This window comes from Nycticebus coucang, chromosome 2 (assembly GCF_027406575.1).
Source record: "Nycticebus coucang isolate mNycCou1 chromosome 2, mNycCou1.pri, whole genome shotgun sequence".
Taxonomy (NCBI): domain Eukaryota; kingdom Metazoa; phylum Chordata; class Mammalia; order Primates; family Lorisidae; genus Nycticebus; species Nycticebus coucang.
In genome coordinates this window covers 145,891,403-145,908,408 of record NC_069781.1, presented here as the reverse complement: position 1 = coordinate 145,908,408, position 17,006 = coordinate 145,891,403, and the positions used below count along the sequence as shown (strand labels likewise).

Genomic DNA, 17,006 nt, shown 5'->3' with positions numbered 1-17,006 from the left:
ATGTTCATCATTTGAGTTTTCTACAAAGAGCATATGATTTTCATCATTAAAAAAATAACAAATGAAAGATAACAGACAAAAAAATCTTCTCCATAGAATGTCTGAAGTAACATCCAGATGATGGGAAGGATGGGGGTGCTCGCTTTCACACATGTGTACATAGTTCAAGTAGCTGGTAGAGAGGTTAGTTTGAACTCATGTCTTCAAGAAGCAAAAACTAATGACATTTTCAGAGGAGGACTGTGAACAGTCACCCATAATCCAGGCAAGAGTTTTTTTTTTTACTTTAAATGCTGTAAAACCATTACGCAGGATTGACCTTTATAGCTTTGACTTTATCCAACTTGTCCTTCTCCCAGCCTGCATGTTGATGCAGTATTACGCGTGATTATTGCCATAGTTTGGTTTTGGTTTGGCATTTATGTGAGATAGTACATATATATACACACACACACATACATACATATATACATACACACACCCATATATATATATTTTTTTTTCTTTTTTTAGACAGAGTCTCACTATGGTTGCCCTCGGTAGAGTGCGGTGGCATCATAGCTCACAGCAACCTCAAACTCTTGGGTTTAAATGATACTATTGCCTCAGCCTCCCAAGTAGCTGGGACTATAGGCTCCCGCCACAACGCCTGGCTATTTTTTTGTTATTGTTGTCATTGTTTAGCAGGCTCGGGCCGGGTTTGAACCTGCGGGCCCTGGTGTTTGTGGCCGGCACCCTAACCACTGAGCTACAGGTGCCGAGCTGAGATAGCTAATATAAAATGAATCACAAAGCTAGAAATCAAATGTTTACATTTTTAATATCTGTAAGAATACGTGGGCTATGGGCTATAACATATAGTTGTGGTATAACATGAAATAATAAGAGCCTTACCATTGTCATTTCAAAGGAAACTTAGGAATTGCATACCTCATTAGCCATGTTTTACATTAATTAAATCTACTAAAAAGTAGTACTTTACATAGCTCATAAAGTATTTTAATTACTTTTTTTTTTATTTAATTCTGTGAATAGAATATATTAATCCTTTCTAAAACTTTTGTTTTAAAAGCTTCTGGAAGTATTATAAATTACTTTCTGGAACAGTTTATTTAAAAGGATGTAACATGTTATAATTGCATATAAGAATTTATAATATGATTACAGATAATATATAATTATAAAAATTTATGAAATGGTTAAAAATCCTTAAACTTTTAGATTAAACTATAGATTAGCCAAGATCAGTTAGTTAGTTAGAAAACATTTAATGCGGGCCACAAACACCAGGGCCCGCAGGTTCAAATAAGCAACATAGAGAGATATTTAAAAAACAAACAAAACTTGGCCTTGCCTTCAATAAGCTTACAGGGAGCAATAGCACCAACTACAGAGGCTGGATCATGCCCAGGCTTCTGTCCTGTGAATCTCCCTCTTCCCTGATGGGCTCTGGGTGCATTGTATCTTCCCAGTTGTTACAGCTGCTTAAAGAAATAAGTTTTACTTCACTCATAAACATGTACTTTTATATCAGTGTCCCAATTTTTGAAAGTGGGCTTTTAGTGAAATAATAATAAATTCTGCCTTGGAAAATGTATCTAGAGTTTATTTTTTGCTAACTAAAGCACAGATGATGAAATTTTTATTCTGATGTCACTAGGGAAATGAAACTCCTACATTCATTTAATAGACTGCTTGTTACTTGTTGATAAGTTTGACCTTATGGAGTCTTAAAATTGTAATTTCAGGGTGTCATTTGCAGAAATGCCACCAGTCCACCCTTTCACTTTTCTAATTATGTAGGAGAACTCTAAAGCATTATTTCTTTTTTTATTGGTAAGGTTTTGGTTTGATACTTGTTTTGTTCTCTGATTACAAACATAAAATAGTCTATTGTAAGGAAAGTCTGTGACAGTATTTTATAAAAGCTGCGCTCTTTGACACTGAATAGGTGTCACCACTGTGGACACGGAGCGTCCCCTTCCTGCTGCTTTCTCCTGGCGAGACTTTTAAATCCTGGAACCCAGAATTATAAAGTCTATAATTGTTTTAAAAGGAAAACAACAATAGCTAATAGTTATTGTTTATCATGTTCTGTGTCTTCTCTCCAGTGTTTCACATGATTGTCTGATGTAATATTATTTCATATGATAATTTTAAATGAAAAGACTTGAAAATATATTTCTTTTTAAAATAATATCATGTTATATAAGGAGAAAGCAGAAAATTAGCTCGCAGAATAAGAAGTCACACTCCTGATCACAGAATAAGAAGTCACACTCCTGGGTTAGCTCACAGAATAAGTGTCACACTCCTAGTTTTGCTCTGCATTTCTGACTTTGAAGATGTCTCAGGATCCAGCCTCATTGGTTCAGACCCTAACTTTCAAGGTTCCTTATTCTCTAAATAATTTTGTCATATCTGAGCAAACTTATACAAAGGGCCCATTAAACCAGGGGTGTCCTTCCCATGGGTATGAATGCAGCCCAACACAAAGTCATAAACTTACTGAAAACATTGTGAGATTTTCTTGTATTTTTTTTGCCAGAACTTGACTGTGTAGTTCTCAAGCGTGAACCCTGAATGTGGCCGCATCCTGCTGCAAGGTTATGTAGAATAACCAGACTGACGCCTTTGCTATTTGTACACATGTGGCTTCAGTTTTGCAGTCGTGTACGGCTTCCAGTGTATTGTCTTCCAAACACAGACCATCAAATTGACACTACTCTCTGCTTCAAAGATAGCACCTGTTGTTGTGTCTTCAAGTAGTAGAAGGGGCAAGGAAGCTCACTCAAGCCTCTTGTAACAGGGCAGTACGTCAGTCTATGAGGGTGGAGATTTCAAGATTCAGTCACTGCCAAAGCCCCCACCTCCTAATACTGTTACTTTGGGTGTTAGGTTCCAACATATAAATCTGGGGGCATATAACAGTCATATCACAGCGCTCTGAAAAAGTACAGCATCTATTAGAATGATTGTCATTTCGTATTCATGTGTGGCTCACGCCTGTAATCCCAGCACTCTGGGAGGCCGAGGGTGGGTGGAATGCCCTGAGCTAGAGAGAGACCCCGTCTCTACAAAAAAAAAGCCAGGCGTTTTGGCGAGCACATGTAGTCCCATTACTTAGGAGGGTGAGGCAAGAGAATCGCGTTAAGCCCAAGAGTTGGAGGTTGCTGTGAGCCACAGCACTCTACCGAGGGCCACAAGTGAAACCCTGTCTCAATTAAAAATAAATAAATAAAAAGGGGGGGGAAGAAACACAGGGAACATTTTCCTATGGATATATTTTAATCCATGGATAGATATTCATATTTTTTGAAGTAATTTGTGCTTACTGAGCAGAACTGTCAGCTGTCTTAAGAGCATATAATACCTGCTTTCTTAACAAAGGTATCAATCACTTCACCAGAAAAGGTACAAATATAGTTATGTTGCAAAACTCATTTATATAAAGGTTGTTCAGATACTCTCACCTTTTCTTTTTTTTTTATTTTTTCATGATTATGGAATAAATATATCATTTAATTATTTCTGTACATTTGTTGTAGACCCATCAATTATTTTATAGTCACGCTCTCCATAACAGTCATCAAGGGTGCCCAAAATTTTTGATGCAGAATCTTTTAACCAGATAAATGGGAAAACTCTAATTGGAGACATAACTACCTGAACGGTCTGTTTGGTTTTCTTAGTATACATTTAGCTTGTTTGTATTTAGTGCCTCTCCCTTGGATTCTGAGTCATCCTTGAATTTAGCTAACCAGTTGAAAAAGAAAACCAACATTAATCATAATTTATTATTTCTCTTATCCTATCTACAGTTCACAAATGACAGCTTAAAAGAGATTTTTGAAATATTGGTATAAAGTGAACAAAAGAACTTTAATTTGCTCAGACCTAAAAGAATTTTTGCTTGTGATCATTATTTCATAAAGTGTGTTAATGATTTAGGAGGAAAATTAGAATTCACTTTAAAAATAACTTACAAAAGTAATAATTTCCTGTGCTTTATTTTTCCACAGTTCTGAGTGGTCTGTGTTCTAATGACTGTCCTCGTAAGATAACAGTAAGTAAACTTAACTCTTGCTTATAAATTTTTCTCTGAAAATTCTCTATGATGATAGATACACACAAAATAGTCGTTACAGATGACAATCCCCGTGTCACTCCTCTTAAGCCGTCATTGAAGTATCCTTCACTAATCAGGAAAACACTGCTGGAAGCTAAGAACCTTTCACCTACAGGGTCACCTCCTTTATGAGCCCTTTTCTGATATTCTTGGAGGAATGACTACTACTCCAAGCATTTCTGGACATTTGGCATTTATAATATTTGATCTCATCTGTTTAAAGAACCATGTTACCTTTGAATGCCTGGAACAGAGCACAAAATCAAGCATTTAGGAGGCAATTAACCATTTTTGTACAGTCTTAATATTGACTTGCTGTTTAATTAAATATTTCAGTGAAAAAAATGTGAAAATAATTAGACTTAGTTTTGAAGTAGCCAGTTCATGTAAATTCTAATCAGAATATTATATTTGAAAGCACGTGACTGAGTAATCAAGAACCTGTTTGGAGATCTTTGTAGTAATCTGCCTTTTATAATAAATTAACCCCGGGCGGGGAGCGCGAGCTGCGCAGGCGGCGTTGGTGGCGGCACCGGGTGCCCGCGTTTTGGAAGCTTGGCGCAGCGCAGTAGCCTCCAGCGGTGGCGCCGACGGTGGAGGCATCCGGGAGATGCTGCAGGTCTCCCTGGGTGCCAGCGCCCCGGCCTCTTCCTAAGGTCTACTCAAGAGTTTTATGTGTGGGAGGCGGAGCAAGATGGCGGCCGAGTAACAGCTTCCTTGCATCTGGGCACCGTGAGTCTGGGGAGATAGGACTCCAGGCATCTCTGGCTGGTGGGATCTGCCTATCATCACTCCTATGAGGATACAGGGAGTCAGCAAGAGACTTCTGGACCCCAAGAGGAGGACTAAAACAGTGGAAAACTGGAAAGTGGTCGCGTGTGTTCAATCCGTCTAAACCCACCCACAACTGTAAGTTCAGTAGCAGCGAGACTGCAAACCAGAAAGGCCTTACCTGTGAACTGTTTTGGTGTCCTTGGACTTGGCACTGAGTTCAACTGCCTTGGGGAGGGCCTGAGCGGGAGTGCGGAGAACTTTGGCGGTTGTCTAGGGCCCCAGTCTGAGCTGCTGAGCCAGACGGAGCTAATAGTGTTTGGCAGTGGGTCACACGGAACCATTGTCAGTGATCTGCCCCGGCAAGCTCCGCCCTCAGGGTCGCAGAGCTAGAAACGGGTGGGAGCTGGTAACCCAGCAACCAAGTAGCCTAAGGGTGGGGTCTGAGCTGCCTTGCAGCCCTAACCCTCAGGGGCACAGTGAGACCGGTTTTGGCACACTGGGTAAGTGGATAGCCACTTCAGCAGTGATTCCAGCGAGAAAGCTGGGAAAGCTTCTGCTCAGCAAGTTTACAAGTTCAAAGTGCCTTTTAAGTGGGCTGAAGAGAGATTTAGGGTGTCTACCTGCTGGGGTTTGAGAAATCAGCAGGCTCCAGTTGTATGTATCAGAACTGTGATTAACATCTCATACCCCAGAAGACCACGTGTTGCCCAGACAATATTCAGTAACATATACAAACGGCTTTGTTTTTGGTTCTGTATTTTTTTCTTTTTTTTTGTTTGGTTGTTTTTTTTGTTTATTTTGACATTGTTGATGTTCTTTTGTTTTTAATTTCAATCTTTTCCATACAGATCCCTTTTTCTTTCTCAATTTTTCTAGTTTAATTATAATTTCCCATTGCTGCCTTTTTTAATAACTAGAACTTCATTTTTGCTAGTGTTTCTACCGCTATCATTTGGTTTTTCACCCAATTTTATCCCCATAAAGTTTTCTGTTTGCTTGTTTTGGTTTGATTTATAGCATTTTTGTCTTTCCTCTTTACTTGGTGGAGGTGGGGTACTGTGTCTGATCAGGTTAGCAAAGAGCTGCTGACCTCGAGGGAACCACCCAACTGGGTACCCCCAGAAGGTGGGGTTTTTTTAAGGTTGTGTCAAAGTACTCTACTGTACACCTATATTGCCCTGACTCCCTCTTTCTGTGCCTCTCTTCTTTTTGTCAATATTCCTTATACCCACCCCCTCTCCTTTCTCTATCTTTCTTTTTTTTCTTATCACTCAGTCCTCCTTTCTTTCATCCCTTTTTTACTCTTCAACCTTCTCACCCTTCTGGTCCTGTAACCCTTAGTCCACAGGCACAAGAACTTAAAGAGCAAGAGGAAGTGAAAGGAAAATTAGGGCAAGGAAACAGATAAAAGAAATCACTCATGAGGAAGAATCAGCAGAAAACTCCAGGCAACATGAAGAACCAGTCTAGAACAACCCCACCAAGGGACCATGAGGTAGCTACTGCAGATGATTCCACCTGTAAAGAAATGTTAGGAATGACAGAAAGGGAATTTAGAATACACATGTTGAAAACAATGAAAGAAATGATGGAAACAATGAAGGAAATTGCTAATAAAGTGGAAAATAACCAAAAGGAAATCCAAAAACAGAATCAAATAAGAGATGAACGATATGAAGAATATAAAAAGGATATAGCAGAGCTGAAGGAACTGAAACAGTCAATTAGGGAACTTAAAGATGCAATGGAAAGTATCAGCAACAGGTTACACCATGCAGAAGAAAGAATTTCAGAGGTAGAAGACAAAGTTTTTGAGATAACTCAGATAGTAAAAGAGGCAGAAAAGAAGAGAGAGAAAGCAGGACGTTCACTGTCAGAATTATGGGACTTTATGAAGCGTTCCAACATACGAGTTATAGGAATTCCAGAAGGGGAAGAAGAATGCCCCAGAGGAATGGAAGCCATACTAAAGAATAGTATAAAAGAAAATTTCCCAAATATCACCAAAGATTCTGACACACTGTTTTCAGAGGGCTATCGGACCCCAGGTTGCCTCAACTCTAACCGAGCTTCTCCAACACACATTGTGATGAACCTGTCCAAAGTCAAGACAAAAGAAAAGATTCTGCAAGCTGCCAGGAGTAAGCGCCAGTTGACCTACAGGGGCAAATCCATAAGAGGGACCGCAGACTTCTCTAATGAAACTTTCCAAGCAAGACAATGGTCATCTACCTTTAATCTACTTAAACAGAACAATTTCCAGCCCAGAATTCTGTACCCTGCTAAGCTAAGCTTAAAAATTGATGGAGAAATCGAATCATTTACGGATATACAAACATTGAGGAAATTCGCCACAACAAGACCAGCTCTACAGGAAATACTTCAACCTGTTCTGCACACTGACCACCACAATGGATCAGCAGCAAAGTAAGAACTCGGAAATCAAAGGACAGAACCTAACCTCCACACTGATGCAAAAGATAAAACTAAGCAATGGACTCTCACCAAATAAGACGAATAGAATACTACCACACTTATCAATTATCTCAATAAATGTTCATGGCTTGAATTCCCCACTGAAGAGACACAGATTGGCTGACTGGATTAAAAAACACAAGCCATCCATTTGCTTTCTGCAAGAAACACCTGGCTTCAAAAGACAAATTAAAACTCCAAGTCAAGGGTTGGAAGACAATTTTTCAGGCAAATGGAATTCAGAAGAAAAGAGGAGTTGCCATCTTATTTTCAGATACATGTGGATTTAAAGCAACTAAAGTCAAAAAAGACAAAGATGGTCACTTTATATTGGTCAAGGGAAAACTACAACAAGAAGACGTTTCAATTCTAAATATTTATGCACCCAATTTAAATGCTCCCAGATTCTTGAAGCAGACCTTACTCACTCTGAGCAATATGATATCTGATAATACCATCATAACAGGGGACTTTAACACTCCTCTTACAGAGCTGGACAGATCCTCTAAACAGAAATTAAACAAAGATATAAGAGAAATGAGACCCTAGAACAACTATGCTTGATAGACGCATATAGAACACTCCACCCCAAAGATAAAGAATATACATTCTTCTCATCACCCCATGGAACATTCTCCAAAATTGATCATATCCTGGGACACAAAACAAATATCAACAGAATCAAAAGAATTGGAATTTTACCTTGTATCTTTTCAGACCATAAGGCACTAAAGGTGGAACTCAACTCTAACAAAAATGCTCCACCCCACCCAAAGGCATGGAAATTAAACAATCTTCTGTTGAATAACAGATGGGTGCAGGAAGAAATAAAGCAGGAAATCATTAACTTCCTTGAGCATAACAACAATGAAGACACAAGCTACCAAAACCTGTGGGTACTGCAAAAGCAGTTTTGAGAGGAAAGTTCATCGCTTTAGATGCCTACATTCGAAAAACAGAAAGAGAGCACATCAACAATCTCACAAGAGATCTTATGGAATTGGAAAAAGAAGAACAATCTAAGCCTAAACTCAGTAGAAGGAAAGAAATATCCAAAATCAAATCAGAGATCAATGAAATTGAAAACAAAAGAATCATTCAGAAAATTAATGAAACAAGGAGTTGGTTTTTTGAAAAAATAAATAAAATAGATAAACCATTGGCCAGACTAACTAGAAATAGAAAAGTAAAATCTCTAGTAACCTCAATCAGAAACGATAAAGGGGAAATAACAACTGATCCCACAGAGATACAAGAGATCATCTCTGAATACTACCAGAAACTCTATGCCCAGAAATTTGACAATGTGAAGGAAATGGATCAATATTTGGAATCACACTCTCTCCCTAGACTTAGCCAGGAAGAAATAGACCTCCTGAACAGACCAATTTCAAGCACTGAGATCAAAGAAACAATAAAAAAGCTTCCAACCAAAAAATGCCCTGGTCCAGATGGCTTCACTCCAGAATTCTATCAAACCTTCAAGGAAGAGCTTATTCCTGTACTGCAGAAATTATTCCAAAAAATTGAGGAAGAAGGAATCTTCCCCAACACATTCTATGAAGCAAACATCACCCTAATACCAAAACCAGAAAAAGACCCAAACAAAAAGGAGAATTTCAGACCAATCTCACTCATACATATAGATGCAAAAATTCTCAACAAAATCCTAGCCAATAGATTACAGCTTATCATCGAAAAAGTCATTCATCATGATCAAGTAGGCTTCATCCCAGGGATGCAAGGCTGGTTTAACATACGCAAGTCCATAAACGTTATCCACCATATTAACAGAGGCAAAAATAAAGATCACATGATCCTCTCAATAGATGCAGAAAAAGCATTTGATAAAATCCAGCATCCTTTTCTAATTAGAACACTGAAGAGTATAGGCATAGGTGGCACATTTCTAAAACTGATTGAAGCTATCTATGACAAACCCACAGCCCATATTTTACTGAATGGAGTAAAACTGAAAGCTTTTCCTCTTAGAACTGGAACCAGACAAGGTTGTCCTCTGTCACCTTTACTATTCAACATAGTGCTGGAAGTTCTAGCCAATACAATTAGGCAAGACAAGGAAATAAAGGGAATCCAAATGGGAGCAGAGAAGGTCAAACTCTCCCTCTTTGCTGACGACATGATCTTATACTTAGAGAACCCCAAAGACTCAACCACAAGACTCCTAGAAGTCATCAAAAAATATAGTAATGTTTCAGGATATAAAATCAATGTCCACAAGTCATTAGCCTTTGTATACACCAATAACAGTCAAGATGAGAAGCTAATTAAGGACACAACTCCCTTCACCGTAATTTCAAAGAAAATGAAATACCTAGGAATATACCTAACGAAGGAGGTGAAGGACCCCTATAAAGAAAACTATGAAATCCTCAGAAAGGAAATAGCAGAGGATATTAACAAATGGAAGAACATACCATGCTTATGGATGGGAAGAATCAACATTGTTAAAATGTGTATACTTCCCAAAGCAATCTACCTATTCAATGCCATTCCTTTCAAAGTACCTACATCGTACTTTCAAGATTTGGAAAAAATGATTCTGCGTTTTGTATGGAACCGGAAAAAAACCCGTATAGCTAAGGCAGTTCTTAGTCATAAAAATAAAGCTGGGGGCATCAGCATACCAGATTTTAGTCTGTACTACAAAGCCATAGTGGTCAAGACAGCATGGGACTGGCACAAAAACAGAGACATAGACACTTGGAATCGAATTGAACCAAGAAATGAAACTAACATCTTACAACCACCTAATCTTCGATAAACCAACAAGTACTTACCTTGGGGAAAAGGCTCCCTATTCAATAAATGGTGTTGGGAGAACTGGATGTCTACATGTAAAAGACTGAAACTGGACCCACACCTTTCCCCACTCACAAAAATTGATTCAAGATGGATAAAGAACTTAAATTTAAGGCATGAAACAATAAAAATCCTCCAAGAAAGCATAGGAAAAACAGTGGAAGATATTGGCCTGGGGGAAGACTTCCTGAAGAAGACTGCCATGGCAATTGCAACAACAACGAAAATAAACAAATGGGACTTCATTAAACTGAAAAGCTTCTGTACAGCTAAGGAAACAATAACCAAAGACAAGAGACAACCTACACAATGGGAAAGGATATTTGCATATTTTCAATCAGACAAAAGCTTGATAACTAGGATCTATAGAGAACTCAAATTAATCCACATGAAAAAAGCCAACAATCCCATATATCAATGCGCAAGAAACAGGAATAGGACTTTCTCTAAAGATGACAGACGAATGGCTAACAAACACATGAAAAAATGTTCATCATCTCTATATATTAGAGAAATGCAAATCAAAACAACCCTGAGATATCATCTAACCCCAGTGAGAATGGCCCACATCACAAAATCTCAAAAGTGCAGATGCTGGCGTGGATGTGGAGAGAAGGGAACACTTTTACACTGCTGGTGGGACTGCAAACTAGTACAACCTTTCTGGAAGGAAGTATGGAGAAACCTCAAAGCACTCAAGCTAGACCTCCCATTTGATCCTGCAATCCCATTACTGGGCATCTACCCAGAAGGCAAAAAATCCTTTTATGATAAGGACACTTGTACTTGACTGTTTATTGCAGCTCAATTTACAATCGCCAAAACGTGGAAACAGCCTAAATGCCCACCAACCCTGGAATGGATTAACAAGCTGTGGTATATGTATACCATGGAATACTATTCAGCCATTAAAAAAAAATGGAGACTTTACATCCTTCGTATTAACCTGGATGGAAGTGGAAGACATTATTCTTAGTAAAGCATCACAAGAATGGAGAAGCATGAATCCTATGTACTCAATCTTGATATGAGGACAATTAATGACAATTAAGGTTATGGGGGGGGAAGCAGAAAGAGGGATGGAGGGAGGGGGGTGGGGCCTTAGTGTGTGTCACACTTTATGGGGGCAAGACATGATTGCAAGAGGGACTTTACCTAACAATTGCAATCAGTGTAACTGGCTTATTGTACCCTCAATGAATCCCGAACAATTAAAAAAAAAAAAAAAAGAAAGAAATTAACCCCCACTTAAAGAAAAGGAACTGAGACTCAGAGAAGTCAAATTATCCAAAGTCAAAGAGCTATCTATGAAGCAGTGGAGCTGGGCGTTTTGACTACAGTCTCATGTTCTCACTGCCCTTTACAGCATCACAATAATAGTATTTATGTGTAGTTGTTCCCATATTTAAAACATGTGAAAACAGACCTTGACCTAGAGATAAATCCTAGACTTGCTTTGGAGCAACACGTCTGAGGGAGTGAGGACAGCAGGGTTGGTAGGGTAAGGTACGTGGAGAGCTCCAAAGGCAGAGTGTCCTTCAGAGATGGCCCAAATCTAGGCACAGGGCCAGGCCTTTGCACTCCTGTCTCTCTCAGATTTGACATTCACACGGCCCCCAAGAAGGTGTCAGCATCTGAACCAGGCAGCTTCCTTTCCCCAAGAACAGTTTCCGGGTATGCTGTGCATGTTTAGCAGCCAGAACTTGGGATGGCTCAGGGACCAGCATCTCAGTCTCGAAGGGAAGATCTGGATGTTGCGTCACCATGTCCACTGCAGCACACATGCAAAGACCTGCACTCTTCCCTCCTTGTAACCCCGTAGGTGAGATTGATCAACTAGAGAGTCAGTCAGTTGTTGGGTTGTTATTACCCAGTGGGTATGACACACAGACCTTTCGTTCCTCCTCCTTCCTCTAACTTCCCTCCTCTAATATCCCTACTCTGTGGCTCTTTGACTACATGTCATGCAAAGAACTTTAAAAAGTTGAAACTGCCTGGGTGCGGTGGCTCACGCCTATAATCCTAGCACCCTGGGAGGCCGAGGCAAGTGGATCACCTGAGCTCAGGAGTTCCAGACCAGCCTGAGCAAGAGCTCCATCTCTAAAAATGACCGGGCAATGTGGCAGGCACTTGTAGTTCCAGCTACTTGGGAAGCTGAGGCAAGAGAATCACTTGAGCTCAAGAGTTTGAGGTTGCTGTGAGCTATAGCATAACTCCACTGTACCCAGGGTGACAAAGTAAGACTATGTCTCAAAAAGAAAAAAAATAGTTTGAAATTAAACCCACTCATTTTACTCAGAAGTTCTAGTAGAAAGTTTAACAGGAAGGGTTCTATTATTAAAGCAAGTTTTACTTGTAAGAGTTCTGCTTCTCTTCTCTTTATTTAAAATATAAGCCACTACTATATTACAGAGCAGTGGTCCCCAACCTTTTTGGCACCAGTGACAGGTTTCATGGAAGACTGTTTTTCACAGAATGGGGTGGTGAGCAACAGAGGTGGAACCAAGGCAGTGATACAGGCCGTGCAGAGCAGCTGTAAATAGAGAGGAAACTTCACTCCTGGCTGCCGCTCACCTCCTAGACCAACCCTTTTGGCATCCGGGACCAGTTTCATGGAAGACAGTTTTTTCACAGAGGGTTATGGGAGGGAGGCGAAGGGACAGGAGAAGGAGGTCAGGTGGTGACACCGTGTGGCCCAGTTTCTTACAGGCCATGGACCAGGTACTGCTCCATAGCCTGGGAATTGGGGACCACATGTGTAGCAAACAATCATTTGGACAGAATCTGTCACCTAAGTCTAGCGTGCAGAGCTGTCTGTACAATGATTGCCCTGACCATCCAGCACCTTGGGCTCTTCTGCAGCTAATACACTCTCCCCCCATTTCATCCATTTATGTCTTTCTTTGAAATTGAGATCCTATTAAACCACCCCTCACTTCTATAATTTTCCTTCTTTGTGATATCTTACTAATATCGTAGATCATAATTTTATCACAGCTTAAAAGAAACAAATACACAGTGTACTTCTCGAGTATTACACATATCAAAGTGATGATAGTAACTATTATCTTAAGTATCAAAGTATTACACATTCCAAGTTTCCACTTGTGAAATTATTTATGATACTTCTTAGAAAAGTGATCCTTCTCCATATTCCTTGGACACCAGATCATAGTGGAAAGTGTTTACTGGGTATGACCCCAAGTGAGGCAGAGGGAAAGCGAGCACACCACATCCTGCTCCTCGCCACTTGAGCTAGGGTTTGAGTTCAACAACTGTCATGCTGGCTGTACCTATGTTCTCCCCCATGTAGACAATTGAGCAAACAATTCTTCAGCTCATCCGCTGGGTCCACCCAAATTCCTTCATCTCCATTTTGAAGACCCTAGAGTCTTTCATTCTTATTCAGCTTTAACTACTCACTCCCATAAGGCCATAACTTGGACCTTATCTACCAAAATGGTTCTACTTCTGAAATTTCAATTTCACTTATCCAATTCTGACCACAGCCTGTTTTCCATCCCTCCCACTGTCACTCTTACCATACCTGTTTATCCTATTGGCCTGTATCTGCCCATCCTTGCCTTTACCTCTCTCCTACTTAACTACCATGGCGTCACTACTTCCACTCCTGGTGCCCTACTCGTTGAGCCACAGGCACCGCCCAGTACATCATGATTTTTTTTCAGTATCTCTCCCTTTGTGTCCTTTATTGTTTTTTATCTTGAATTTTTAAATGTTTTTAAAATGTTAAACATCTATAAAAATATAGACTAATGTAATGAAACCCCCTGCTCCACACTACCACCTAGCTTCAACAATGTCCTCATAGACCCAATCTTACTTCACACACACCCCTTAGTATTTTAAGGCTAATTCATCATTTCTAAATATATCAGTGTATATTTCTAAAAGGTAAGGACTTTCCACATCAGACCTGAAATTCCCATTCTTCATAAGAACTATTTAATATCCTTTCTACTCTCCCCTAACTGCAACCCTAACTTCTGGTTCTCAGTAGTTGACCCTGAGTCCTACTTCAAAAAGAGAATAATAGATAAAATACGAATTTCTTCAACTGTCTGAAGTAACTTTGAGGGAGTTATTTAACTTCTGTTAAGCCTCCTTCTCCACTTCTATAAAATGAGAAAATGAATAGTACATGCCTGTTATTAGTTCCCTGTTGCTGCTGTAGCAAACTACCATAATTCTGTAGCTTAACATGACACAAATTTGTTCTCTTACCCTTTTGGAGGTCAGAAGCCTGAACTATGTTTCACTAAGCAAAAAAATGAAGTTGTTGGCCAGGCTGCAACAAAAAGCCTGTTGTTGACCACACCTTTCAGAGGCTTTGGGGAGAATCTGTTCCCTTGCCTTTCCCGGTTCTTCAAGCCACCTGTATTCTTTGGCTCACAGCCCCTACCCCCTCTCCAAAGCCTCTTCAGATGACTGATGCAAACTCATCCTGCCTTCTTTCACTTATAGGGACCCTTGTGATTAGATTTTGCACACTCAGCTATTGAACATCTTTGGGGGACTATTACTCTTATCACACTACTTCCTGAGTTTTCTGTTAAAATTAGAGCAATTAATGTCAATAAGTCATAGTGAGCCTGAATATACAATCAACACTCTAAAAGTATATCATTTGTCAATGTAAATATTTATACTCTGCCTATGTAACATCCCTGTATAGGTAGGTTTAGTAAGTTGCAATCATTTGAGAAATGCTGATATTCCGTTCCTCTCAGACAGGATGAGAAATCTACTTGCTTTCTTGACTTTTCTTATTGTGTGACTCTTTTTTAATATTGTAAGTTTGTCACATATAAGAGATCAGTGGAAGATATCAGTATGTTTAGGGAACGCACCATAGATGTTCAAGAATCAAAAGAATATTCATAGTCCTGATTTTTTTTCCTTTAAATATCCAGCTATTTTTGGAATCTTTTATTGTCAGTATAAGGCATATTTTGGCCCTTCACTATGTCAGTGGAGGTCATGACTTCTTTTTCTGTCACTTGATTATTCTTTTCTTGAAAGCCTGGTGACTTTTCCTATTTGATAGGTTATGAGTATAGAAGCAGGCAGGTAATTTTTCTTTTAAAAGAACTTTTCCTCTTAAACAGCAAACTGGTGTAAAAGTAGTCTGTGAGTCCTCTGTGTACAAAAAGAGTCTGTATACTTTCCCTTGACAGAAGAGCTCCGTGGGGTCAGAGACAGTATGTTTTGCTTCCCAGCATATCCTAGAACTCAGCAGAGAACAATCTGTCAGTTGACCCAGGCGGCTCTCAGCGTTGCCCCTCCTTACACACCCACCCTTTTGCTTTTCCTCACCACTGAAAACCAGTGCACCAACTGGGCTGTGTGTCACACGTGTCTTCCATTTGTCCACATACTCCACCTCTCAGCTGGTGTCTGCTCTGCAGTATTTGTGGGTGTCTAAAGTCTAAATCCCTCTTCTCTGTAAATGCACACACACGTACCTTCTGAAGCCCATGTCCTCTCCAGCTACTCTAGATGCTCTGTTTCCTTTTCTCAGCTAAACTTCCTAAGTCGTCTACATTTTCATCTCCTATTCCTTACCTGGGTATCATTAACCCGTTGTTATAACGTAGCCTTTGATCTCTTCACGCTAAAGCTGCACTTGACACTGCTGACTGCTGCTAGGGACAGAAGTCCTGGGCTTCCTTTATGTTCTCTCTGGCCATTCTTCCAGGTTCCGTTATGAACATCCCTTCTGCCCATCCTTTCAATGCTGGTGATTCTTGGGTTTCCATTCTAGGTTCTTGTCTCAGTGTGCACAGTGGCCGCCCTTACCTACCAGGGATACACTCCGAGACCCTCAGTGGGTGTCTAAAACCCAGATAATCATGAACTATGTGTACACTTTGTTTTGTCCTATACAGACATACCTATGATGAGGTTTAATTTATGAATTAGGCACAGTAAGAGATTAACAACAATAACTAATAGGACAATTGTAACAATATACCGTAATAAAAAAATAAAATTTTATAAAAATAAAAAAATATAAAGTAAATGTTTATCTAAAAGTAAATGTTTATAAAAATAAAAAAAATTATAAAAATAAAAAAAGAAAAAGTAAATGTTTATCTCTCTAAATATCTTATTGTTTTGTACTTTGAGTAATTAAAACTGCAGAAAGTGAAACTGCATCGGGGCGTCCAGCCTTTTGGCTTCTCTGCACCACATTGGAAGAAAAGGTTCTCTTCAGCCACACATTAAATACACAAGCATTAACAAAAGCTGATGAGCAAAAAAAATTTTCATTTTATCTGCCACCACAGATGAGGATAAGCAAAATGTCCTCACATGATCTGCATGTGGCCCATGGGCCCCAGGTGGACACCCCTGCAAGTGATCTCACCTACTTCTCCGAGTTGTTCCCCTACCCAAACTCACTCCTCCTCCCATGTTCCAGCCTCGGTCTTGCTTCCTTTCCAGCTCCCTACAATCTGTATTATTACTCTCTTCCCCTAACTGCCCCCCTTCTCTACCCTCTTGCTTTAGGCCATCATTGTTTGCTTGACTGCTGCAGCTTTTTGGGTCATCCTTCAAAACCCTACCACATGATCTTTCTAAAACACAAACCTTCAAGGGCTTCCCTTTGCCCTTGAAAAACGATCCAGCCCTGGCATCCTGAGAGCTGCCCAGGTTTACTCCGTCAGCCTGTCTTTTGGAGTTCCTCCTCACACCCTCCCAATGTCAGCCAGACTCAACTCTTATGTTTTGCCATCCTATCTCACTCTGGGCCCTGGCATATTCTGTTCTGATGCCTTTT

General features: G+C 39.8%; 1 protein-coding gene across 2 annotated transcripts in view; it reads left to right on the top strand.

Moving 5' to 3' along the window:
• ITFG1 (integrin alpha FG-GAP repeat containing 1) overlaps window positions 1-17,006 on the top strand; it is a 302,922-nt gene that overhangs the window by 238,432 nt on the left and 47,484 nt on the right. For both annotated transcript variants that reach the window (XM_053582100.1, XM_053582101.1), the window contains exon 13: window positions 4,023-4,066. In XM_053582100.1, the coding sequence (XP_053438075.1) occupies window positions 4,023-4,066 (44 nt within the window). The remainder of the gene's footprint in view (window positions 1-4,022; window positions 4,067-17,006) is intronic.